Source organism: Melitaea cinxia, chromosome 2 (genome assembly GCF_905220565.1).
Source record: "Melitaea cinxia chromosome 2, ilMelCinx1.1, whole genome shotgun sequence".
Taxonomy (NCBI): Eukaryota; Metazoa; Arthropoda; class Insecta; order Lepidoptera; family Nymphalidae; genus Melitaea; species Melitaea cinxia.
In genome coordinates this window covers 18,668,323-18,696,069 of record NC_059395.1, presented here as the reverse complement: position 1 = coordinate 18,696,069, position 27,747 = coordinate 18,668,323, and the positions used below count along the sequence as shown (strand labels likewise).

General features: G+C 34.8%; 4 protein-coding genes across 4 annotated transcripts in view; 2 read left to right on the top strand and 2 right to left on the bottom strand.

Moving 5' to 3' along the window:
- Positions 1–7,354, top strand: part of LOC123661171 — a 31,389-nt gene extending 24,035 nt beyond the window's left edge. Inside the window, exons 5-8 of the mRNA XM_045596161.1 lie at positions 5,585–5,734; positions 5,994–6,123; positions 6,294–6,383; positions 6,778–7,354. Of these exons, the coding sequence (XP_045452117.1) occupies positions 5,585–5,734; positions 5,994–6,123; positions 6,294–6,383; positions 6,778–6,965 (558 nt within the window). The 3' untranslated portion in view covers positions 6,966–7,354. The remainder of the gene's footprint in view (positions 1–5,584; positions 5,735–5,993; positions 6,124–6,293; positions 6,384–6,777) is intronic.
- Positions 7,355–11,939: 4,585 nt separating this feature from the next.
- Positions 11,940–12,705, bottom strand: LOC123661160 (DNA-directed RNA polymerase II subunit RPB9). The gene has a single exon (XM_045596151.1). The coding sequence runs from the start codon at positions 12,519–12,521 to the stop codon at positions 12,147–12,149; it is 375 nt and encodes a 124-aa protein (XP_045452107.1). The 5' UTR covers positions 12,522–12,705; the 3' UTR covers positions 11,940–12,146.
- Positions 12,706–15,665: 2,960 nt separating this feature from the next.
- Positions 15,666–18,208, top strand: LOC123666281 (40S ribosomal protein S23). The gene is made up of 5 exons (XM_045600448.1): positions 15,666–15,774; positions 16,124–16,283; positions 16,788–16,986; positions 17,383–17,485; positions 18,130–18,208. Exons 1-4 carry the CDS (start codon positions 15,771–15,773, stop codon positions 17,449–17,451), a joined length of 432 nt encoding a protein of 143 aa, XP_045456404.1. The 5' UTR covers positions 15,666–15,770; the 3' UTR covers positions 17,452–17,485; positions 18,130–18,208.
- A 7,569-nt stretch (positions 18,209–25,777) lies between these two features.
- The window catches only part of LOC123666270 (receptor-mediated endocytosis protein 6 homolog), a 37,169-nt gene continuing 35,199 nt past the window's right edge, over positions 25,778–27,747 (bottom strand). The window contains exons 30-32 of the mRNA XM_045600440.1: positions 27,052–27,165; positions 26,646–26,822; positions 25,778–25,976 (exon numbers count right to left, since the gene is read on the bottom strand). Coding sequence (XP_045456396.1) covers positions 26,661–26,822; positions 27,052–27,165 — 276 coding nt within the window. The 3' untranslated portion in view covers positions 25,778–25,976; positions 26,646–26,660. The remainder of the gene's footprint in view (positions 25,977–26,645; positions 26,823–27,051; positions 27,166–27,747) is intronic.

Sequence of the window (27,747 nt, the reverse complement as noted above, 5' to 3'; positions counted from 1 at the left end):
CGACTTCAAGAGTGAAAACTAGTGATCAAGAGTGGTACCAGTGAAACCTACGACAGTGGCTACGACTTAGGACATCGTTAGTGCTTAGTGATTGAACCTAGTGCTTTGTGTTGGACCTAGTGCTTGTGAATAAAGTCTTGAAAAGAGTCAGCAGGTCTTTCTCTCCAAATCCTTCGAACCCTAACACGTAACAATAATTTAGATCCCACTACAACTGTCTGGTAAAACCATACTAACTTCTAATATTTTAAATAAAGTTTAAAATATAATGCATGTTGGTTAATAGACTATTGTATTCAATGAAAATTTAATCATTTGAGTCGATAAATCGAATAAAATTTGCATAACTGTTCCAAAAAATAGTACTTTAAATGCAAATGGCTTTCGGTGCTCCGGGTTGATAGTCCACGGCTTTGCGTTCATTACGATTATTTATCGGATACGCGCTCCCCGCACGCAAATCAGTGTCGCTCGTATTATGTAATGAAACAATGGCAGTATTTTATTAATGAAACATTTTTTCTTCATTTATTGTATTTCGGTATATGCAAAATATAGTTATTTTTGGATTGACGTTGGTTCCCTGGGAAAGGGGACGGGCGCTTTTGTGGGACGCAACCTGCGTTGACACACTTGCTCCGTCTCATGTCAGGGAAACAGCCTTAAAAGCGGGAAGGAAAACTATCCGACAATGGCTGTAGATCAGCGAAGCGAAACGTTTCACTAGGTGAAAAAACTATTGCCGCGCAATAGAAAATTTTTGTTCTATTGAAAACTAAATTTGTTTTTTTTTTTTACGTAATATACGAACTTTTATTAAATATTTCTGCCGTATGGTACTAGCCTCTCGTATTTTTAGGAATACTCATATATTTGAGAAATGAAACGACGAAGTATTATAGCGTAAAATTTGGCGCGGTTCCAATCTACACGGTTCACTTGCGTCTTTATTGATTTAAAGTCGTAACTTTAAAATGACTCGATTTAACTTTGTTACATCACAGACAAGTTACAGCAATTAAGTGGAGCAAAACTTCGTATAATGTTCTAATTATTTGAGATAACTCCCTTTAAGTATACTATTATTCGAGATATATATAAGTCTTCGGAGGTCTACTTTGTAGAAGTGACTTAAATTGTAAAAAGTTTCATTCAGTACTTTCTACTTGATAAGCGGTCCAGATACAGCTATACACAAAAAAAAAAACTTAACAGCATTACCTATTATAATTTCATTGCACGAAAGTCCTATGACGAAACACCAGCTTGTTAGTATAATTTTATGGATAACAATGTCGGCACGTTGAGTTCTCGTAGGTAACTTTATTATATAAAGCCTTTAGAATAAGCAGAACTTAAACTTAAGGAGGACTTGCGGTTCTCGACCGTGATCTTAAATAAAATACCACGAACAATTTCTAGACTGAATAGGTACTAATTGATGTCCCTGAATAGAATATTTTAATTTGTTCTGAATTTTTTTAAAAAGTTCACCATACAAAATTATTTTTTATTGTAGAAAATTGGTACTATAACTAGGCTTTGGAATAATGGAGCTAATCAGTTACGTAAAATATAAAAAAGAGAACTAAAAAGTCAAAATAGGAACTAAAGGAAAATTTCTGTTTTTTGAGAAAAAGTCCAGCTATTTCTTAAATATATTCTAGTGATCAATAACAAAACATAATACATATTTGTTATATGACAGACATATAGACGCATAAATGAACTAGTACTACGTTCCTTAGAACATAAGCCTCACTTCAATTCCATAAAGTTTCATTTTAAGTATAATGATAAAATAAATGTCTTACTTATAACAACGCTTAGTTCGATGAAATACAGTTTAGAACTTGAAAAAATAAACAAGTAAAACCTCCAGATCACGTCACACATTTTTATGAACTGTACAAACATTTATCATGAGCGTTGACCAAATCTAGCGATAGCAAAACAGCCAGTAGCTGTGACCACTGAGTTAACCTGCGTCACAGAATAAAAATATATTATTTAGTTCGTGCTAATAAATAATGAACAGAGTTTCACATTGTCCACGGTCCGATGAAAGTACGCTGAATAATAAATTGGCAGATTGTCTCGTGCGTTGGCGAATTCGTCGCCGACGCTTCAAATTTCAGCCCTGTTGATATATATGTGTAATTATGTATATTTTTTGTAATACTTTACGGTGAAGCCAATGAAATAGTGATAAACATTTTAAGAGGGACGTAGCCAGGCGTGGGTTTATGGCCTTCGTTCACGGCTATGCATATAAAAAGAAATCATAATGCCATAGCTGCCACATAGGACATAAGTCCCAAATTTAAAAGTGCATTTTTGGGACCATCTTAAGTGTGACCGAGAGGACGCTGTAACTACCTTCAAAGATAGTAAATATTAGATAGACGGAATACGAGACTTGTGATTGACTAGATCTTGGAAATTGGGCATTTCTGATGCTACTTCTTCCACGTGACGTCTATCTACCTATAATCAATCAGTACACGCCACGCCATTGCATTTTATTGCTTCAATTTATATTCGCTAGTAAAATATTTTTATGTGTCTAAAACCAGTCATCCTAGTTAACAAGACTATTCAAAATATTGATGAACACAAGTTGGTTTACAATAAATGTCGCCTTTTCATTTCTTATTCTCTATACAAATAAATAAAATTGGAGTGTCTGTTTGTAATATTAAAATAACTGCTTTTTACTAAATGCATATGGATTTATACACGGTACATATACCAAAATAACATTTTTTTCAATTTTTGTCTTTATGTCTGTCTGTCTGTCTGTTTGTTCCGGCTAATCGCTGAAACGGCTGGACCGATTTTGAAGGGACTTTCACTGGCTACTTTTATTATAGAAATTTATTTATTTTGTAACTCTGCAAACTGCACAACATTTTTTTGATATTCTACGCGGATGAAGTTGCGGCCACAGCTATATTTTAATAAAATGCATAGTTGTAAATAAGTATAATACGTACATTACTTAGGAAACCATCTTTTGAAACTCTTTGTCGTTAAGGAAACAGTAATTCTGTAAGTATTATCCAATGTATCTCTGCGATCGATCATGGTTTCGCAATATGACGCTAAGTGAGTGATTGATTTCTGTGATCCCATTCAAATTCGGAATTTGATGGATTTTTCATTAAATGATATAAAATGCCTACCAATGTAAAAAAAATATCCATTTCAAAAAGGCTGAGATATTTTTATCAGTTTATTTAAGTTTTAATATTATACGTTTACGCATTATCTTATCCAATTTGTGTAATCAATTTTATTCATTTTAAATTTTTAAACTAGTTTTTATTCTTAAACTAGATTTTTATGACAGTCCAGTATATTTTTGTTATGTGAAGTGTACTTAGATAGTACCTACCTACCTAATGGTAAGTAAATCAAGATATAAAGATTAAAAGTTTCAATGTGATTGTTTGAATTATTATTATTCAGAACGAAGATTGCAATTTTTTATGAAATTAAATCTTTATTAAATTCCTTAGTCCTATACATCTAAATCTTATATTTACAACCATTAGTCACGGGTGAGGACTGTGACCGCTACCGCATTAGGCCAGATTCTGTGCATAGCGGGTCAACCCGTCGCGTCGTCAATTTTAATTAGGCTATATTCGCCATATAATGTCAAAATATGTTTTAAATATTACAACGTAGATATTTCGTAATATATATAATATACTAGCTGTGCCCGCGGCTTCGCCCGCGTTGAAATCAGTGTGTCACAAAGTTATTCCGGTAAACTTCCAGTGAAACTCTCATCAAAATCGGCTTAGCCATTCCGTAAACCTTCCTTTTGAAGCCCTCTCTCTATTGGTGAAACCGCATGAAAATCCGTTCAGTAGATTTTGAGGGAATCGATCACATACACTTTTGGGGACTTAGTTTCATAATACACTAACTATTGCCCGCGACTACGTCCGCGTGGTTATGAAGATATGCGATTCTATTAAGATGTTTAACGCAATTTATTTTTTATTTCAGTCACTTGAATTGCTTATCACATTGAGTAACTTATAAACAGGCACAATTTAATAGTTGTTTTTATAAAACCTCTCTATACACCACATTTTTAGTTTTATTTTCCGGCTGCAGTATAAATAACCAATCGACCGAACTTTTAGCTGTTGTATATGTTTCATACAAACTATCAACCCCAATAAAACCACCTTAGAGGTGGAATACCGCAAAATCCGCTCTGAGTGGATGTCTACTAACTATAATCTACCTCCCTGCTAAATTTCATCTTTGTCCATCCTGGATGGATGGCCATCCAGCGATTTTTTGAGTTCTCGTAATGAGTGAATCAGTGACCTTTCTCTTATATATATATATATATATATATATATATTACGATGCATTATTTGGACACCTCCTCACCATCTATAGAGCATACATTTTAAATTTCAAGTTTCTTACTTCAAAAACATATGACTTTCATATAAACCTCCAACCCCCGTTTTATCCCCTTGTGGATCGAGTTTCGTAAAATCCGTTCTCGGCGGATGTTTACGCCCTATAAGGAACCTATCTGCAAAATTTCAAGTTTGTAGCTGTTATAGTTTCAGAGATTTCGTGATGAGTGAGTCAACCTACCATACCCCATTTTAACCCCAAAAGGGAGTTGATTTCTAAAGATACATTATTTGAACACCTTCTCAACATCTATAGAGCATACATTTTAAATTTCAAGTCTCTTACTTCAAAAACATAGGACTTTCATACAAACTTCGAACCCCCGTTTTATCACCTTAGGGGTCGAATTTTGTAAAATTCGTTCTTAGCAGATGTCTACGCCCTATAAGGAGCCTTTCTGCCAAATTTCAAGTTTGTAACTGTTATAGTTTCGGGGATTTCGTGATGAGTGAGTAAACCTACCATCCCCCGTTTTAACCCCAAAAGGGAGCTGATTTCTAAAGATTCATTATTTGAACACCTTCTCATCATCTATAAGGTATATATTTTAAATTTCAAGTCTCTTACTTCAAAAACATGGGACTTTCATACAAACTTCCAACCCCCTTTTTACCCCCTTTAGGGTCGAATTTTGCAAAATTCGTTCTTAGCAGATGTCTACGCCCTATAAGGAGCCTTTCTGCCAAATTTCAAGTTTGTAACTGTTATAGTTTCGGAGATTTCGTGGTCAGTGAGCCGACCTACTATCCCCCGTTTTAACCCAAAAAGGGGTTGATTTCTAAAGATACATTATTTGGACACCTTTTCACCATCTATCTATAGAGCTTACATTTTAAATTTCAAGTCTCTTACGTCAAAAACATGGGACTCTCATACAAACTTCCAACCCCCATTTTACCCCCTTAGGGGTTGAGTTTCGTAAAATCCGTTCTTAGCGGATGTCTACGTCCTATAAGGAGCTTACCTACCAAATTTCAAGTTTGTAGGTGTTATAGTTTCGGAGATTTCGTGATGAATGACCTTTCGCGTTTATATATATTATAGATAGATATAAATACAGTTAAACGAAGTTATTTTTGAAACCATTTTTTATTTTGAAATCTGTATGTCTGTAAATGTATGTTTATTGCAGGTGCTACAATCCAAGCCGGTGAGCATGGTAGTCCAATGGAGCGAGGTGCGCACCGCTTGGCAGGACAGTGATTTCATTACCGAATGCCTGTGTTGGCATAATGTGTACAGACAAAGGCACGGTGCCCCTCAACTTTATATGGCACCTGAGGTAATAATGCTCTTCCTAAATTGTCTTTACTTAAAAAAGGCATTGTATATAGCAAAGTCAAGACACCTATTGAGTATAGAAAACATTTTAATATTAAATTCGGATAACTACGTACTTAAAGTTCTTTAACAAAAAATATGATTCTTACACAAGTATTTTTTGAATAAATATAGAGTAAAAAGACGTATCTAAATAGAATTAACAAATATTTTATTTTTGAACTTTAACGTTTTCATATAATGAAATAAAATGATTGCAGCTGTGCGACTACGCCCAAGCTTGGGCCAACCATTTGGCACACACCAACAAATTCCGCTACAGAAACGATCGCGATGTCGGACAGAATCTGTACCAGCGACCCGTCAGCGACATCCAGCCTGACGTGACTGGTGAGAAATTTTACAGCCTAATTTGGTTTTCAAACATCTAAGGTATATTTTTTTATTTCTATTACAATTAATGTTTGGAATAAATTCGTTCAATATTTTAAAAATAAGGTTACCAATGAAAATAATAGTTTAATACATTAAGGTTTAATTTCGACTGTTTATTTTTTCAGGCCAAGAAGTGTCTTCGTACTGGTACGCAGCAGTCCGTCAATACAACTTTTTCAAAGAGTCAGATGTTCTTCACGCCAATGTTAACGCAGGTAAATGTCAATTATAAAAACTACTTCGTAAAGATGGCCGGTCTCATGTTTCTCGTCATTGTATGTTATTTAATACGGTCCGATCAAAAAGTAAGTATGCAGCTTATAACGTGCCCTGTTAGTCTTGGAAGTTATAAGTGAATCTATACTTATACCTATGAACAAATACTACCTAGTCAAATATGATTCAAATGTATCAGTAATTATATTTAGCACATCACAACATGACACTGCATCACCTGCATAGTTATATTGTGAAGGGAACCCCCGGTAATTTTATTTTACATAATAATACTGAATATGAATGAAAAATGTTTTATAGATTCTTCTCAGATTGGTAAACAAAAGGTTGTTTGTTTATTAATCTGAGAGATTCTTATGATATTTATTTCAGGTCACTTCACACAAATGGTCTGGGTGGCGACAAGGTTCTTCGGAGTTGGTAAAGCTAGATCTCGTGCAGGTAAGGTGATAGTCGTAGCCAATTACTCTCCTCCAGGAAACCTGTCTGGACAGTTCGAGACTAACGTGCTGCCACCGCTGCCTGACAACTTCCCGGACATCCCTCAGCCAGAACACTGACGACAATTTTCCATACGTGGCAGACGGCTCAAAATCGATGCCACGTTTAGGAAGTAAAACAACATCCGAGCAGATTACAAGTCAATAGTAAATTTAGACATGAAAAAATAGTTTACATATATTATAATTTAGTGTGGTTCGAGCGGTGATATTCTCATGATACTTGTTTGATAATGGATTTCAAAATTTGTTTTGAATTTGATTTATTTTTGGAAAAAAATTCCCAATAATAATAGTTAATTAGGTTCATTACACTGATTTTCTAACTACATATTGAATTAAAGAATCCGAAATAAAAACAAAAACTCAACAGTTTTAAGCACAAACATCTACGTTAAGTAAAACCAAAGATAATACAAATATCACGGTATATCACGGTATCATCACAATATACAAAAGTCACGGTAATGAATTAAAAAAAAAAATAGCCGATGAAATTATTCTTCCAAATCGGTCTACAAATATTACACACGACCTAAATAAAACGATGAAATACAGCCTTAAACATCTTGGCGCGGCAGTCTAATATAATACTCGTATCTATACTTATGATGACAAAGTCATCCGAAGCTCTTTTATACATGGTAAAAAGAGAGACTTTTGATAAACTTATATAAGGTACGATGTACACTTTTATAGAAAGGTGGTAACGTCGACATAGCAGTCTCTGCAGTAGTTCGAGTAGTAAGTACTTGTTGTTAGTAATAATGGTTGTTTTGCCTGAGCTTATATTCGATAAAATTTAAGCATGCCTATAAACAATCTTGTACGCACATTTATAATATTATTGATGTATAGATCCTGCCATTTACCATTTCTTCCATATTAAATATTAATACGTACGTTTTTTAATTAATAAGGCACTACGATAATCATTTCGATGTTTCTACCATGTTTGTATGGCAAGGGCGGCTTTACGTATAGTGTAAGGGGTGCAACCGGGAGCACCGCCTGTTAGGGGGCGTCGAGAGTTGCATGCAAAGGTACAAAATCTAAAATCAATGGATTTATCGAATTATCGATACGTGCTTTTGTCGTCTGCTTTCTTTTTCGGGAGCTTCGGTATTGCAATTGCACCGGGGCTAAAGCCGCCACTGTGTGTAGGATTTATATAGTAATAGGATGATTCCTTTTACTATGTATCGATCACAATGGTTGCGAACACTCGATATACAATGTTATTTTGTGTGTATCGGCTTGTACGGTTATTATTTTACTCGTTTTAAAATGATTTAAAAGTGTAAGTTTTAACTATAACTAATAAATAGTCGATACATCTCCAGTTCGTTTACAAATTTCAGACATTTTAAGCTTTTCACGCCATTGTAGTCGCTAGTTAAGGCATAACTGTGAGCTTTTTTTATATGAATAGTTAAGTAATATAAAGTTTTAAAGTATAAAGGCTTAGAAAATGATAAGTGTATCGAGGTATATTATTAAATATTAGCTCAATTAGATGGTTTAGGGTCAGTTTCGATAATTAGTAAAAATAATTTTTTTAAATGTCATGATTGTATAAACAGTTCTCTTTCGAGTGTAACCCCGTCTTCCTCTATTGTTATAGTAGTGTTCCCGTACATTTGTTACTTTTAAACCAACGTCCAAAAAAGAAGGTTCTCAATTCGATTGATTTTTTGAGATTTGATTTTTTATGTTTAGTGTCTTAGAACTTTTGACTCGGTGGACCGATTTCGATGATTTTTTTTTTAAATTGAAAGGTGGAGCGTGTCATTTGGTCCCATTTAAATTTGACTGAGATCTAACAAGTAGCTGCTTTTTGAGTTTTATCTAATAATGCGATTTTACTTGACTATTTTTTCGTCGACCTACGTTGTATTATACCGTATAACTTTTCACTGGATGTACCGAATTTGATGATTTCGTTTTAATCGAAAGCTGATGCTTGTCCTGTGGTCCCATTTAAATTTTATCCCATTTAAATGAGATCTGATGTCTACTTTTTGAGTAATCTTTGATAACGTGTATTTACTTAACTATTTCTTGGTCTACTTACGTTGTTACTTGTCGATGTATCTAACTGAAGTCGTTTTTTTTATCGGTTGTGAGCAAACATAATTACCAGTAATATTAAATAAGCTTTATACTGAACTTTATGACATATTGTTTAAAATCATTTATTTTCCATAGGTAAATCTGTTCTAAGTTTTTAGCAACCCGTGTCTTCAATTATAATTGATAATGCGCGAATATAACTTCAAAAATTTGTTATTTTTCTCCTCAAAAAATTACGTATGTATACAGCTCAGATTAATAAACAAAAACCTTTTATTTATTAATCTAAGATATGGTTGACCTTAAATGAATAATATTAGGGCTGTATTCTAGAAGAGCGAATGAAAATGTTGTATGTAGTTGTACCTAAAAACAACAGTAGGTAACGATTTAAATACATTGCATCATCTTATATTATATATATTAAATCTCTTCATAATATGCTTAATAAACCCCGCTCAGATTTCAAGTAAAGTTTAAAGTTATAAAGGTTACATACCAGGTCTTAATTATTAATAAGTAGATTAACAAAACTAGTATACTTACATAGGTATGTAGCTGACCCCGTTGTTAAACATCGAAAATGACTAGATATAGAAATTGTTGCTTAATTAACGATAGTATTAAGACTAGTTGTTTTAAATACATATTACATCATTGTTCTTCTATTCAAATTACTAAATGTAACTTTATTTTTATATTCAGTATAAATGACCAGCGCTAAATGAACAAAATTTATTTGTGATGGGTGAATTGTTTATTCAAGTTATATAAAGAGAAACAACAAATATAAGTTTGTAATTTAGTTGCTCAAATTAACATTACTACCTATTTATGTCTTATACTCACCGAAATAATATAATAAATAAATAAATAAATATTTACACAATACACACACGGTCGTCTGTTCCTAAAGTAAGCAACTTAATGCTTGTGTTATAGGTAACAGCCGACTGGTATATAGCTACATATTTTTTTTTTTTTTCGAATAACAAACTTATAAATAATACATATATAAATATATAAATAAATATTTATATTACACCCAGACTCGGGGTGGGAATCGAACCCACAACCCTCGGAGCAGAAAGCAGGGTCACTACAAACTGCGCCAACGGGCTAGTCAAAATACCTACAGTCAATATGCCTACTAAGGGGAGATCCATTAATTACGTGAGCTCAGAACGGGGGGGGGGGGGTCCAATGAAATCTTACCAAATCTTATTTAAACCGAGGTGATAATGAAAAATCTCACATCAACTTCAAAAAAATATAAAATATTACAGATATTAAAAATATTTTGAGTGTTCGTTTAGCCCGCTAAAATAAACATCATGGTTATTAAAATAATTTAGTTTTTGATTTGAATTTTATTTAAGTAAATTAACTTTAGTTTAACAACAGAACAGTTTGAACAGTTTATTATTTCCAGTCAATCTCTATTATATTCAGCGTCAGTCTCACTTAAGGGGAGGAGGGGTCTAAACTGATCGAAAAATAGCTCACGTAATTAATGGATGCACCCTAATGAGTGTAAATAATTTGAAAATAATAACTGCAGATTCTTAAATTAAATAATTCTCTAGATGTGAAAAATGCCTATCTCTTTAACTAACATTCTGGTCTTGGTTTGTGTATCCGTCCGCCTGCCACATCATTTTAGCCTATATCTTGTTGACGTAACACTTGAATTTTTCACGGATTATATTGTTATGATTGTTATAACAAGAAAAATATAGTTTTTTTTTGTGATTTATTGTATAATATAATATGAAAGCTTTCACATTGGATTCTTTCTTGTGAATTGATATAGTCGGCAATATGATAACAACTCGTTGAATTTCAAAATGAAATATTATTTTAATTTTAATGGACTATTTTTGTTATTGTATTCTGTTTTTAATTGTAAATTTTACTTTAAAATACATAAATAAACTATTACTGGTTCTAAAATAACATATCCAGGTTATTTAATTAAACCGTTAACTAAAATTTGTAAAAAATAATATATACAATGATAAACATACAATAAATACATAAAAAACAATTTTATGATTCAATACAATTCAGTTATCTTACAAATAAAATCCTTAATTATTGTTGTATGAGTGTATTTTCAATACATTTAGTAAATGCTTTAGTTTTAAGGTGAAAACATTTTTAATTCATTAATAATTTGAGTGGTATAATAATTGATCTAGAACTTAGTAAATTTAAGTGTTGTATATTGTAAAGTTTACTTAAATGGCATGTGGTTATTTTCCCACAATTTTTTTTTGCCAAATAAATAGGTTATGTACTCTACAAGTTTGGTTGCTTTGTACTACTTAAAAATTAAATTGTAAAAGATGCTATTAATAGATACAAAATATAATATTAATCCATATTAATTAACTATTATTTAATACACTCAAGTTGATTTGGCTGTTGCCTGTCTAAGTTTACCATATTTGTTCTAGTTTTCTTTGTGACTAGGAGTCCCTTAAAAAAGAGTTTTAAATCTCAGGGAAAGTCTAATGATCCTTAAATAATATATTTAAAAAAATCTAAATAACATTCATATAAGTATTGTTTTTTCAGATTATATTCTGATAATCATTACTTTTTTTTGATTTCATTGATCATGCAGTTTAATTGAATATGAGGAGCATTTGTAGCCACATAAATAATTATTTAATTTAATATTAACGTTGTAACATTTTTGCCCATAAGCTAAAATAAGTAAAAAAATGAAAAACTGTAATTTTTTGGTCTAAGTTTGCTTCTTAAAATTAAAAACATGCCATTAAAGGTAAGCTATAAGTAGAACATGGTTGTTATATAGACATATGAAACCAGAGAGAAATTTGTTGTTTGTAGTGATGTTCAATCTTATTATTAATTAATAAATGGCTGTGAATTGTTAACCGTTATACTTAGATACGTGGCTTGGCAATATTTTTGTTAAATAAAACCATGAAATCTATTTTGATTGTTTATTTTATCATTCCTTTTAGAAATATTCCCAATTTTATATGTTATTATATTACAACAGTGAAGTTAATAATAATCAAGGAATTAAACCATACTAATTAATACCTTAGTAGGAAAAATGAATAAACACCGTCTCCCGATACATTCAATATGGTTCTTATTCTTCTGATCAAGTCCCACGAACAGCAGCAAGACTCACTCAGTCCACCTGTGTTTACAGCTAGTACATACGTAGTAGAGTCTCATTTCCTCTTCAGCACGTCTCGTTTGACCCTGGAAGAATACCGCTTCCCTGTGGTTGCATTTCGGGCACATGTGATCCTTCGTGCGGGGTAAAGTGGGGTCGCTGACTACGTCAGGATTTATATGAGTTAATTCGTCTACTTCGTGCATAATTTTGTTTACATAAACGCAGTTTGAATCGGCTAATTGTTTATAATCACAATTTCTGCAAGCGTACATAAGAACTTTGTTGTTTTTGTCTTCTCGCGGGTAAAGCATGTTGTTGCACTCTTGACAGAACTGTATACCAACATATCCGGGCCCGCCGTCCTTTCTTCCAGTGTTCATTTTGGCCTGTTTTGTTAACGTTCGAATAAAAAATAGCTTCGAGATGATAAATATATCAACTTCTACTTTTAAAAATGAATATTGCTAATTGTTGACATTACAATAACACTAATAGTGCAAATAGCGGTTAAATGCTGTCAGAACACAGAATCATGTCAGGTTGACAGCCTCAGCATAGACTAGTAATCACGGTCTTATACACAGGTCTTGCAACTACAGTAGTAGGAAACTAAGGGCCCTTAAGCACTAGCGGTTAGCCGCCTAGGCGGTTCGTTTGAGTGTTCAGCCACCTGAAGTGGTTGCTATAGCGGTTAACCGCTACGGCGGCTAACCGCGATGAAACTGCTTAGAGCGGTTGGATCGCTCGAAAACTTGTTGGCTTCATTAATGCGAAATGGACGCTATCGAAGTAGCTTGTGTTATCTATTTTTACTACCGAAATCAAGTAAAACGAAAGAAAAATAAAATGGCATCTCCTCTTTCCCAAAAATATCGACTAATTCTTCCCATTGTTTCCGTTTTAAGTCTCTATTTTTATACGGCTCCTTCACTATTTCAAATGGCTTTTCTTTGTTGAATTTCAACAATAAATTTCTGTGTCGAAATTCATGGCTGCGCGTCAAACGTATATATTTTTTGGCGGCACACCGCAAACTGAACTGCCAGTGCGTATCAACAAAATGGCGGTCTAGCCGCTCCTGCGACTAATCGCTAGTGCGTTAGGGCCGGGATATGTCGGCTTACTGATTTACAGTCGCCAAAGGTAACCTTGCGAAGTTTATATCACTGAAAAGAAAAGAGAGATATATATCATATTTTGATCTTAGGATATATATCACTTATTTAGCTCTTCAGCTCATTTAGCTCAGTGAAATAATTTTATAATGCAACCAAAATGCAACCTAATGTTGTCAACAAAAAATACTTTTTCACTTGATCAAAGCAAGACGATTGAGTATATGACCTTGTGAAATACTCGACTGGAAAAAATACAGAGCCATAGCGAACTATATCTCTCTCTCTCTCTCTCGCGTGATAAGCGCCATGTCCGATCGAGTGGCTCACTAACTCAGTCTCGTTTACTCTCGTTCAGTACGTCAGTACCTCGAAAATGAATCATAAACGTAGTCAGCTGGAGATATATTTGAAACGTAAGTGAGCTGATGAGAGACTAGCTCACTTGAAAATGTGTTTCATTTGTATCATTCACTCATGAGTTACCTAAGTTTAGCTAGAGGCGTGAAAATCGCTGTGTGTACTGTGCAACGAAGGCAGAATAACATTCTGTTTCTTTTTCTTCAAGACGTCAAGCATTTATGTTTTAAAATATTACAAATTACAATGACACATCACTAAATATAATCAATTACAATGAAACGCTTCTTGTGACCGCAAACGATTACGTTCATTATATCAATTTTACTAAATATCGCATTGCTTTGACGATACTAAAATCAAGATGAGATATTCTGTTACACATTAAAATTAGTCACATCAATTACGAAGGTTGTAAATAATAAAATAAAATAAAAAAATAAAAAGCCTTTTATTTCTTGCTTTTTTCATATAACAATCTTAATACCAATGTGCATGCAAAATTATTCACAAATACAAAAAACGTTTTTAAAAAAGTAAAAAAAAATAATAGTAAAAAAAGTAAACAATAAGAAATAAGAAAATATCCGTTAAGTACCTAAACACAAATTTATATGGTTAAATAAATAGTAAATTTAGAATAAAAATATTATCATTCATCATTGCAGCCTATACAGTCCACTGCTGGACATAGGCCTCCACAAGTTTACGCCAAAAATAACGTGAACTCATGTGTTTTGCCCATAGTCACCACGCTGGGCAGGCGGGTTGGTGACCGCAGTACTGGCTTTGTCGCACCGAAGACGCTGCTGCCTGTCTTCGGCCTGTGTATTTCAAAGTCAGCAGTTGGATGGTTATCCCGCCACCGGTCGGCTTTTTAAGTTCCAAGGTGGTAGTGAAACTGTGATATCCCTTAGTCTCCTCTTACGACACCCACGGGAAGAGAGGGGGTGGCTAAATTCTTTAGTACCGTAGCCACACAGTTCAAAATATTAGTATGTATTGTTTTAGTTTATTGCATCATAGTATTTCATTTAAATAGTAGTAATTTTCTTGGCAAGAACCCTCTCAATGAAAGGTAAAGGCCTCCTCCAGAGATGACCAGTACTCTCTATTCTCTGCCGTTCGCAACCATTGAGTACCTGCTACTTTTATGATGTCATCTACCCAGCGTGCATATGGTCTTCCTCTTTTCCTCTGTCCTTGTGGACCTACCCATGTTGTTGTCTTTTTAGTCCAGCGATTATCGCTAAGTCTCGCAACATGTCCAGCCCATCGCCATTTAAGCTTTTTTGAATAGCTGAGAGCGCCTATGGCTCTAGTTTTTTGTCTTATATCAGTGTGGCGGATCTTTTGAATTTTTCTAATTTTCAAAATGCTTCTCTCCATACTCCTTTGGCAGGATGTAATTTTATTTTTTGTTTTTCTGGTGAATTTCCAAGTTTGGCAAGCATATGTTAATGAGGGGAGTAGGCAGGTGTTCATGACTTTAGTTTTCATCCGTATCGTCATATCGCTTTTGAGTATTTCTTTGAGACTCCAGAACTTCTTCCACGTGATGTTGATTCTTCTCTCCACTTCCAGTTCGTGATTTTTTTGGTTGAATGAGACTTGCTTTCCCAGATAGATGTAGGCATCGACATAATTATGTTAAAGGTGAATTTTCAAGGTATATAGGTCTTTTAGTATGGTTCGTCATGATGTTAGTTTTTGTTATGTTGATTATTAAGCCTACTTTACGACTTTTTTCGTTTAGAGTGTTTATCATTACTTGCAATTGATTTGTACTTTCTGATAGAAGGACTATGTCGTCGGCAAATCTCAAGTGATTTAAGTAACATCCATTTATATTTATGCCAAATTTTTCCCAGTTTAGTTCGTTATACGAAGGTTGTAATTTAATAAAAATCATTTTCGAATTTCATTCCCGATTACGTCCCTATTGATGTCGCTATTCCTATTAACCCCGTTTTAGTATTATTGATAAACTCTGGGTCTGGTGGTGGGTTCGTCTTTGCGATCTATGATTTGAACTGAAACTGGCAACATTAGTTATTTTTCGTGAGGTTGGCTATATTGTTGATTTGGAGGCATTAGTTGGCTAGATATTATTTCTTTCCTCATCCGTAGCTGATAGGTGTCGTGCTTATCCGAATGGGTAAGGAGTCGTTTTGCGCCAAATAATTTAAGTTTATGTGCTTCATTGTAATAAGTAATAACCCGAAATATATTTAAGTATTCCTAGATGTGTGAAAGTGCTAAAATACAGACATGCCTTTGGGAAAATTAAGATTTCGGTGTTATATATGCATGCTTAGGTGTCTGCAATGGCGCAGACATGTTTTTCTCGTGGTGTATAAATAAATCTCATTTCATCCCGCTTACGTTACGATGTTTATGAGGTACAATAAAGCATTTGCTATCCATAACATCGCATAAATAGAGTACTGTATCAATTTCGGTGTTCCGTGTAAACATTAGTTATAACCGGCAATTTAAAATTTCAGGTAAGCCCCGTGGTATACGCACGGCGCGTAAGCACGTGAACCATCGCCGTGAGCAGCGATGGGCAGACAAAGATTACAAGAAAGCTCACATGGGCACGAGATGGAAGGCTAATCCTTTCGGTGGTGCATCTCACGCCAAGGGCATTGTCCTGGAGAAAGTGTAAGTACGTTTTATTTTCTCTCGCTCTGTGCATGATACATAGTGTTATTTATATGAGTTGTTAAGAAAGTAGTCGACTCAGTGTGAAAAATGCTAACGAAGTGTATAAGCAAACAGTGCGTGAGTACATGCAAGAAAGTTTGTCGACGGAGTCTTCGGGGATCTGGCACGTAGCGTGTCCGTCCGCGGTATTATACCTGTGAATGTGTTTGAACTACAATCACAGGATAATACTGCGAGCGGCTGCGTCGCGTCTCATCGATTAATCGCTGCGAGCTCGTCGCTATATGTGGGTCAATGAACTTCACATGGGGGAGTAAGCATGGTGTTTTTTACCGTATGCCGTGTGTATACCGTTACTTCGTTTAACACGTGAACGTGTTTTGTTTACACGATGCGTGCGTCCGTACAACATTAATATATTTGTATAACCTCAATTGATATATTCTATAATTTTCGATGTTTTTAAGATGACAGTTTCTTGACCGGTTTTTTGTTTTGCAGTGGTGTAGAAGCTAAGCAACCTAACTCCGCTATCCGCAAGTGTGTGCGTGTTCAGCTCATTAAAAACGGCAAGAAAGTGACGGCGTTCGTACCTCGTGACGGTTGTTTGAACCACATCGAGGAAAACGACGAAGTGCTAGTGGCTGGATTCGGTCGTAAGGGTCATGCCGTCGGTGATATTCCCGGAGTAAGGTTTAAGGTTAGTATTCACAACCAAAGTGTATAGTATTAACTTTTGTTTATCAAGCTATTTATAGTATTCGAGATAAGATAATTTGTGGGAAACATTGTAAACAATAAGCTTGGATTATTTACTAAAAATATAACTTTTATTGATATTAAATATCTGTCGCTTAGTTTTTATTATTCTCTAATAATCCAATACAACCATTTAGTTCATATCAACTAGTTTACAGAAGTACCAAACAGTTACATGTGTGAGAAACTTGGAATATTTTTACTAACAAAATACTCAACGTCAGAAAGCTTTTATTTGATGATAGCCCATCAATTTTTGTGATTCTAACTTGTGATAAGAATGTTTTACTGACAGTGGAATTGTCATCTACAATATTCAATTCATTGTTTGTTACAGGTGGTGAAAGTGGCCAACGTATCACTCCTAGCGCTGTACAAAGAAAAGAAGGAGAGACCTAGATCATAGATCTACTTCTTATTGTCTTCTTCATTGTGATAAGGTAATTAATTATATTTATTTATTTGAAAAAATGGCTAAATATATATATTTTTTTTTTAATATCCGTTTCGAACGGTCAATTTTTGATATGATATTTAAAAAAATGTTTAGAATTTCCTAATGTGTGAGTAACACAAAAATAAAATCGTAAAAATTAAATGGCGAGATACTTAAATAATGAAAGGTCTTAATTCATTCAAAATGAAGAAACAATTTTTAGAAGTCTAAATTTTGATGTAGCATATTTGTGTTCGTTTAAACATTTTTTGAATATCATATCAAAAATTGACCGCTCTAGTGGGGTTGTACATTTATAAAATATTAGAGTTGATTTTATGGTAGTCCAGTGTTTCAATTTTTTTTTAAAAATGCATCTTTTTCAGTCATTAATGTGATGTTCATTTTTGGCTTTCAATTTAGTATTTTCTACATTTAAATATTTGTATCATATACAATTTTTGTTACAAATTTATAAAGTAGGATAAATGTAAAAAGCAACTACCCAGCAGAGTAAATGATGTTAATATCAATATATTTGCTACTTCTGATAGCCGTGACTTCAAACTATTTCTGATTGCAAAATCCATATTTACTGTATAATTCACCAGTCAATATAAATATTAAGCTATTTTTTTTTTGTTTCAGTGCTGCTGGGAAGTGGTGTTGCTCATAAGTTACATTTTAATAATGGAAAAACCTATTACACACTAGTGTATACCCAAAACTGTTTTTTATTTAAACCAAACCTGTGTATGTATAAGAGTCATTAATTAACCTATTTAATAAATATAGAAAAAAAAATAATAATATTTTTTTTTATTCTTATCAAAGTTAATGAGAGACTATTAGACACAAACATGTGAGAATGTTTTTCAGTAGGGGTCAAATTATCATAAACAATTTTTGTAACACTGACAAAATACTTTAAATTAAATATCGAATGTTTCTACTGTGTTACATAAACCACTGATAAAAATATCGTATGGGAGACAAGAATTTCAATATTTTTTTTAAATGGGCTTTTACAAATCTCGTTGCGGTTCCATCTGCTTACATCATTGCTCCACCACTGCTACTTTTATCAACTACTAGCTGCCTTACGTCTGTAGTTGATAAAACACCATAAACTTGATCTATAGCAATACAAAACAGCATCAATTTTATTCAGTAGTGTTTGCGTGATTCGCGGACTCCAACAAATTCTAAATAGTATACTTTGCATCTATTGGCCTGAAAACTTGCATTTTTTTCGCAAATATTCGGGAGCCTGGGGCCTTCCATAAAATGTTTGGTGTTAGCACATAGAGTAATAAGATGTTATTTTGACTCTAAGATGGGCGAAACCTAAATTAACCGTCACGTTATATATATCAAATTAAACGGAAAATGACAAAAATTGAGCCTAAAAAATAATTTTATAATTGTAATATCAAATTCTGCAGATATTCCAAATACTTAAGATTTCGTCCATTCACGTGAGGCTCAAAGGGGGTCGGAAAAATGTCAAATGGCATTTTTGATTTCACGTAATTCTTTCGTTAAACGCACGATTTTTAAACCAACAAACACTGAACCTTGTTGATGCCTGTAGAATTTTGAGTCACCATACTAAATGTTCCATAATTTAATCAGATTTATACCTGTATTTAAAAATAATATTCTTAAGTTTTTAATTTTGTACAAAAAATACACGTGATTTTTTAGATATGGGGATATCTAATACAACCAAGAGGGGTAGGGGTTCTAAAAATTGCTAAAACACCGTCATTTAACACGTTCAGTGCCACCGACTCGCCCTGCGTGTTTACGTTAATTTTATTCCAGTGCCGGTGACTCGCGTGGCGAGTTCAGTGTTTTTCGGTAATATTTTCAAAACGCTTCTGTATATTCTGTTCAAAATTACATTGTAGACTTAATATGATATTATTTAAACATTTACATGGTGGCCTGGATGTAAAGAACATTTTTACATTTGAAAGAAAAAAAAATATTCTGCAATGCCATGAACTCGCTAGGCGAGTTCAATGGCGCAGATTCTCAAACTTTAACGTCGTCAAATTAATAGCTTGGATAATACTTATAATATGAACCTAAAACAGAATGAAAGCATCACAAACATCTAAATTACAGATAAATTACGGTTTTATTAACACATATGGTTTTAGTGGGTTGATGTGGCGTTCACTGTAAATCTAATATCAAATTGGATAATTCTTTTTTTCGTGTTTGTTATTGTTAAGACAAGTTTCGTTTAGAAGAAAATTAAAAGATTTTTTTTACTAACATATGTTTTTTTTAATTTCATGATATGAAATGTGAGTGAGTGAAATACACTCGAGAGCAAAGAAATCGCACAGCTCCTACATTTTAATTTTGACCGCAAATATTTTTTTAATTTAATGTTGTTTGCAAATACAACTGGAATTAAATTAAAGTACACATTGTTAGCTTTCTAAAAACCCATTATGTGTAGCTTTGACCTTCGAAATCATTACAATAGCAACAAAATAATAGAATTACCCAAATCCACTCGTTCGGGTAGTTCGGTTTGTAAGACTGAGCAGGTATAAAAGGTTAAAAAAATATATTTTTTCGAAGACAATGATTTGTTAATACGAGGTATTGCCCCCCCCCCCCCAGCCTGAACAACCGCTTCCATTCGATTTTTCATTGTAGAAATATATTTTTTTACAAACACTTGCGGTATGCTGTCCCATTCTTCCTTGATTGCGGTTTGGAACTCTCTTAGACCTGTCGGCGGTGCGTTTCTTGCCCTTACTCTTTTCTTTAGTTCATCCCATAAGTGCTCAGAAAGAATTGTTTCAGAAATATTATTAGTAAAAAATATAACCTTAAAATTAACTACTGTATAAAAAGTTGCCATCAACTATATATGTAATTTTCTGTATATTCTGTTCTTAAGTGCAATAAAGTATATAATAAAAAGTTGAGAACCACTGCCTAAATTACGAAACAAACTTTCCTTCTTTTTTATCCTTTGAGTTTTTTGCCATGTTTTTAAGTTAAAACACACTTAATAGTCCTCAAACACTTTGTACTTCCGATACAAACGTTACGGAGACTAAGCCGGCTACAATACAAAAGATCAATTTTACCCTTACTTAATGCCAGTGAACTCGCGTGATGAGTCCATTCAAATTATATTGCAGTGCCGGCGACTCGCTTGGCGAGTCCAACGTGAAATGTATGCGGCATCCGCGAAGACATCATGAAAATCGTAGTGGCATTGAACGTGTTAATGGACAAGCTCGTACTGAATGTGGAAAGCGCGCGCACACTACTTCCATGCACTACATACAGTAAATACAACGTTTACCGCTATATCGCTAGTAGTAGTTCTAATAACAGTTTCACTACGTTGATGACTGACCTGGATAGAAACTTGTTTTAACCGACTTGAAAAAAGGAGGAGGTTACTCAATAATTCGACCGTATATATATTTTTCTATTTTTATGTATGTTCGCGGATAACTTCGTCGCTTATGAACCGATTTTGATAATTCTTTTTTTGTTGGAAAAGAAATATCAGGTGTGGTACCATGATAAGGAAACCAGGATCTGATGATGAGATCCCAGAGAAATCTAGGAAAACCCTTTAAAATCCGCACAATTTTTAACTGGGTGTACCGATTTTGATGATTTTTAATTTAATCGAAAGCCGATGTTTATCATGTGGTCACATTAAAATTTCATCGAAACCTGATTACAACATTTGGAGTAATCTTTGATAATGCGTATTTACTTGACTATTTTTTCGTCTACCTACGTTGTATGTACTGTGTGGCTACGGTGTACTCTGTGGCTACGGTGTACTCTGTGGCTACGGTGTACTCTGTGGCTACGGTGTACTCTGTGGCTACGGTGTACTCTGTGGCTACGGTGTACTCTGTGGCTACGGTGTACTCTGTGGCTACGGTGTACTCTGTGGCTACGGTGTACTCTGTGGCTACGGTGTACTCTGTGGCTACGGTGCACTCTGTGGCTACGGTGCACTCTGTGGCTACGGTGCACTCTGTGGCTACGGTGCACTCTGTGGCTACGGTGCACTCTGTGGCTACGGTGCACTCTGTGGCTACGGTGCACTCTGTGGCTACGGTGCACTCTGTGGCTACGGTGCACTCTGTGGCTACGGTGCACTCTGTGGCTACGGTGCACTCTGTGGCTACGGTGCACTCTGTGGCTACGGTGCACTCTGTGGCTACGGTGCACTCTGTGGCTACGGTGCACTCTGTGGCTACGGTGCACTCTGTGGCTACGGTGCACTCTGTGGCTACGGTGCACTCTGTGGCTACGGTGCACTCTGTGGCTACGGTGCACTCTGTGGCTACGGTGCACTCTGTGGCTACGGTGCACTCTGTGGCTACGGTGCACTCTGTGGCTACGGTGCACTCTGTGGCTACGGTGCACTCTGTGGCTACGGTGCACTCTGTGGCTACGGTGTACTCTGTGGCTACGGTGTACTCTGTGGCTACGGTGTACTCTGTGGCTACGGTGTACTCTGTGGCTACGGTGTACTCTGTGGCTACGGTGTACTCTGTGGCTACGGTGTACTCTGTGGCTACGGTGTACTCTGTGGCTACGGTGTACTCTGTGGCTACGGTGTACTCTGTGGCTACGGTGTACTCTGTGGCTACGGTGTACTCTGTGGCTACGGTGTACTCTGTGGCTACGGTGTACTCTGTGGCTACGGTGTACTCTGTGGCTACGGTGTACTCTGTGGCTACGGTGTACTCTGTGGCTACGGTGTACTCTGTGGCTACGGTGTACTCTGTGGCTACGGTGTACTCTGTGGCTACGGTGTACTCTGTGGCTACGGTGTACTCTGTGGCTAAGGTGTACTGTGTGGCTACGGTACTAAATGGCCACCCCCTCTCTTCCCGTGGGTGTCGTAAGAGGCGACTAAGGGATAACACAGTTCCGCTACCACCTTGGAACTTAAAAAGCCGACCGGTGGCGGGATAACCATCCAACTGCTGACTTTGAAACACACAGGCCGAAGACGGGCAGCAGCGTCTTCGGTGCGACAAAGCTAGCCCTGCGGTCACCAACCCGCCTGCCCAGCGTGGTGACTATGGGCAAAACACATGAGTTCACGTTATTTTTGGCGTAAACTTGTGGAGGCCTATGTCCAGCAGTGGACTGTATAGGCTGTAATAATAAATACGTTGTATTACTTGTCGATGTAATTGAAGTCGGTTTTTTCGTTTGCCAGCAAACAATTATATTTATCTGATTCTGCATTAATATAGATCGCCTTACAGGAAAAACCAATAAAATTAGTTTTATTATTTATTTCTTTTATTTATTGCTAAAATATTTCAATGCTCTGATTAGTGATTACATATAACCTTTAAAAATACGTTAGCTATACAATTTGCTCTCTAATTATCTAGGCAAGATAAATAGTTAATAAATATGTTGTACATACCGTTACATTTAAATGTATAATGTTGCTAGATTATTGAATTTTTACGAATAAATTGACTAACTTTTTTTAAATCTTATAACATACAGGTCGTCTGTTCCTTTGGTAAGCAACTTAATCACTATAGGTAACAGACGACTGAAATAGCTAAATATATATTTTTTTATAAATATACATAGAAATGATAAATACATAAATACTGAGGCGGGAATCGAACTCGCACCTCGCGGATCAGAGAGTAGGCCCACTACAAACTACGCCAACGGGCTAGTCAAACTAAATACAACATTTTTTACATTAATCGGTAAAAAAACTCAAAAACTGTTTAAACACCACACTCCTTCGTGTATGTTGTTTGTCTTTATTACTCATCACACAATTCATCTTGATTTAGTTCGTATTAACGGTTATGTTTCAAGTTAAAATAAAATTTTAGGTTAACTAGATAATTTTTTTTCTTATTTCCCAATTTTTTTTCAAAATAATTTTTTTGCGGAATGACAGTAGTTATCGCAGCACAGCAGCATAACATTATAATGTAAAGGCACAGTTTCTAATGTCTAGCCGTAAAATATTTGCAAATGAATTGTTATTCTGTCGAACTCACTAATAGTACATAATTATTAAAAATATATTAAGAGTACACATATTTCTAAATACAATCGTTGTTAGTTTACTAATTATGTTTCTTTTGATTAATACAATATTTATCTTGAAAGGGAAACTACTGTTTAGGTTTTTTAAAAAAATATGGATATTAATTTACTACTAAATAGTGCATCAATATCCATAGTGCGACTGGAACAAGTGCCGCTTTGTCTACGTCTAAAGCATGCTACTAAAATATAGTACAAACACATTGTTTAAGATTATTAACTTTTCAAAGCTTTATTATAAAATTAAATGTAATACAGTGAGACTTCGTTGTTTAGACAGATTATAAAGAAATTGGTAAAGGATTCTCATTACGTGTCTAATTAAAATTTTAATCAATTTTCATCATCATATTTACATAATCCTCAATATCATAATCAATCAATTACCATGAATTTTGTGTTTATAGTGTAATAAAATAATTTTGAGATATTATTTAATTCTTTACTCTACGATTATTGTCTTAAAGACACAATTCTAATTAGTATATTTTAATTTTTGAGCTTTTTACAAAATTTAGTTGACACGTTAAATTTAGTTGTACAAGATATAATTTTATTAAAAACGTTGAAGACTACAAAGCGTATTATATGGGGCCACTAAGTACGAGGCCGTTAGCGAGCTAGTACGTTTATTATTTTACAACGTATTTCATTTGTACGTATTGTAAAGGAAGTACACCGTAAAATTTTACAAAACTCAAAAACAGAATTCTATAATTTTAACCGTCACTACAAGATTTATCAAAAAAAAAAAAAAAAATTTCATCCGAGTATTTGACTGCCACGCCTAGAGTCACAGACGATGTCTAGAAGGCCTTAAATTTTAAGACGAATTTTAGATATTAATATCAGACCACCGCGCGCACTATCGACATTTGAGATTTTTTAGTAAATTAGGCTATATTCTTATATATTACATTATATGATTCTTATATGCAATATGTGCCTATTAAAAGTTAATGCGTAGGCTCTATAAAGCTTATACTTGACCAAAGAAACACGTATATTTACTTGGTACAAATACTGCGATTATCGGATCTAGATATAATATGGACATATCTTAATTTTCAAGTATCTATTCCTGATAGACGTTAAACAAAACAAAAAAATTTTTTTTACGAAAAATTGAAAAAAAATACATGAAAAAAGTACAAACAGAAAAGAAAGAAAGGTAGATCTTTATAATAAAACATGATAGGCACAAAAAAGAACATTAACATATTTCGTTTTGTGCTATTTACATTTCATAAAAAAATTAATACTTATAATAATCATAACTAAATTAAAAAACCTTGGCCGTGACTTTTAACGATATTTTAACCGTGAGGAATATTTAACGGAACGGAACGGATTTAACACTAGAGGAATGTTACTCCGACTGTTTAAGAAAGAACATAAACGAAAAATATGATGAATAAAATTTAAAAAAATATATTGAAATTTTTTATTTAGAAATTGCTACTGATGGATCATAGAATAATGGTTATTTTTCTTACAAAACGGCAAACGTTGCGCAAAAATATAAGAACTGCCTTTTTGTTGTTGAATTATCAACCAAACTATGTTTACGGTAAAAAAACGTTAGTCTAGTTGATTTAAAATACACAAATACAAAAAATATTTTACAATAGTTTTACCATAAGATTTCTTTATTATCGTAATATTGGTAATTTCTTCGATTACTGAAGTAATCTAAAAATACTTCGGCTCGGCAAATGCACTTTATCTTATAAAGATAGAAGTATTTATTGACTTAATGATTAATCCGCGACTGCGGACGGTATTTCGATTACATTTGCAATAAATTACTATCATACAGAAAAGCTTACTTTGACTTTATTATTTATGTTTGTTGTCTTAGAAATATTTCAAGAATATTTACACAAAATCAAGAAGTAAAATGATATATTAATTGATAAATTATTTGTTACAGATTATTATTTATTGTTGTTAAAATTTCGGTCATTTTGTGGTCAGTAATTCTTCGAATGTAAAAATTTTAGAACGACTGAATTCGTGAATAAAAATATACAGTTAATTTGAACGTATCAATAAGTATTTAAAAATATCTTAATTTTTTTTTTAATTTTTAATGTAATAAAGGCAAACAAATATATATTGAAGCAATGTACGCTTTATACAATTTTTTTTCTTACTAACTGGAAACAATGTTAAAATAAAAAGATCTTTGTTTTCGTATAAATACTATCGAATTATACTCGGTTAGGATATACATTTTCGTTAGAAACAGTTAAGCAACGTGTTGTATGAATGATCCTTAGAATTTTTAAATATTTTTATTACTATAAATATTTTATTTAAATTGTATTTCTACGGTTGCCGCGTGTGATGCCGCGGTAAAATTTCGTTTCGATGATTCGCGCTGACATCTGCAAAATATAAAATACAAATATTAATAAACCCATTACAAGTTATCAATTTTTTTTTTGTGTCACTAGGTCGGCAAACAAGCGTACGGCTCACCTGATGGTAAGCGATTACCGTAGCTTATAGACGCCTGCAACACCAGAAGCATCGCAAGCGCGTTGCCGACTCAATCCCCAATCCCCCCAGGAGCTCTGGTCACCTTACTCACCAACAGGAACACAATACTGCTTGAAAACAGTATTATTTTGCTGTGGTCTTCTGTAAGGTCGAGGTACTACCCCGGTCGGGCTGCTCCATATTTTGAGCAGGAAATTCTTGCTGTGCCCTACCTCAATTGCGATGACTTAATCATTATCCATACATAAAGAATTAACATGTTAATTATGACTATTCACCATGGTTTTTCTCTCACGAGAGAGTATTAAAGGCATGTACATTATTCATGAGTCACCAAATTAAGTTCCTAATACTAACGAAGTGTAGACAGAAGGTGCATTCTTATCAGTGCCTTCTCGGGCAAGGCGCCTAGTTCTATAGAACATAGAGATGAAAATCGCGTCCTTATCAGCACCTTCCAGCTCTAGAGATCAGAGATAAAGATGCGTCTTCACCAGTCCTGTCAGATCAGGCGCGTAGATTTATAGAGTACAAAGTGATAAAGGTGTCCTCACCAGCGCCCGCTCGGGCTAGGAGTCCGGCTGCGGGGGCGGCGCGGGGTAATCCATGGTCTTGATGTAGGCGACGGCGGCGCAGAACTGCGTCCACCAGTACAGCGCCTCGCCCGTCAGCGCCGCGCCGCCCAGCGCGTTCACTAGCTCCAGTGTCGACAGCAGCGACGGCGGGTTCACCTGCGTTTGGGTGAACGGTCACTTTTAGTGCGCCCGGGTATGTTTTAAGCGATGTTTTTGTTGGCTTTTGGCATACTGTTCGATTTACTGTTGATTTTTGAGGGTGATTTTATTTGGAAGACTGCTTTAAATGTTAGGACAATAAAAAAAATCTGTTTATTCATCAAACAAATCAAATAAAACTAGACATAACGTTATTGTTGAAATCGTTGTTTCTTCTACTACACACCTTGATGATGACGAGCACGAGCGCGGGCGTGAGGTCGTCGGCGGTGGGCGGCGCGCCGTCCGACAGCGCCAGCGTCGCCGCCAGCGAGCGCACCGCGCGCAGCACGCACGCCACCTGCGGGCCGGCGGGGCGGTGAGCACGTGCTTCGCGCTAGTCTATGCTTTCGTTGATGTCGCGAATTTACACAAGGTTAGAAACTTTACATCAGTGTACCCATTTAAGTGTGACAATACAGTTGAATTATTTCAGCTATTTAAAAAAAAAAAAAAAAAACAAATATATATTTCATCATTACAGCCTATACAGTCCACTGCTGGACATAGGCCTCCACAAGTTTACGCCAAAAATAACGTGAACTCATGTGTTTTGCCCATAGTCACCACGCTGGGCAGGCGGGTTGGTGACCGCAGTACTGGCTTTGTCGCACCGAAGACGCTGCTGCCCGTGTTCGGCCTGTGTATTTCAAAGCCAGCAGTTGGATGGTTATCCCGCCATCGGTCGGCTTCTTAAGTTCCAAGGTGGTTGTGGAACCTTGTTATCCCTTAGTCGCCTCTTACGACACCCACGGGAAGAGAGGGGGTGGCTAAATTCTTTAGTGCCGTAGCCACACAGCACAAATATATATTTAGAAAAAAAAAAAAAATGTATATTTAGTATTGATATTTCTTTTTATATTATTATCACGTCGTGTGTGTG

Excerpts from the sequence above, each read along its gene's own strand:
- LOC123661160 (XM_045596151.1), bottom strand. The coding sequence starts at position 12,521 with ATGAACACTGGAAGAAAGGACGGCGGGCCCGGATATGTTGGTATACAG.
- LOC123666281 (XM_045600448.1), top strand. Across the intron at positions 16,284-16,787 it reads GGCATTGTCCTGGAGAAAGT|TGGTGTAGAAGCTAAGCAAC; the intron begins GTAAGTACGTTT and ends TTTGTTTTGCAG. Across the intron at positions 16,987-17,382 it reads TTCCCGGAGTAAGGTTTAAG|GTGGTGAAAGTGGCCAACGT; the intron begins GTTAGTATTCAC and ends TGTTTGTTACAG.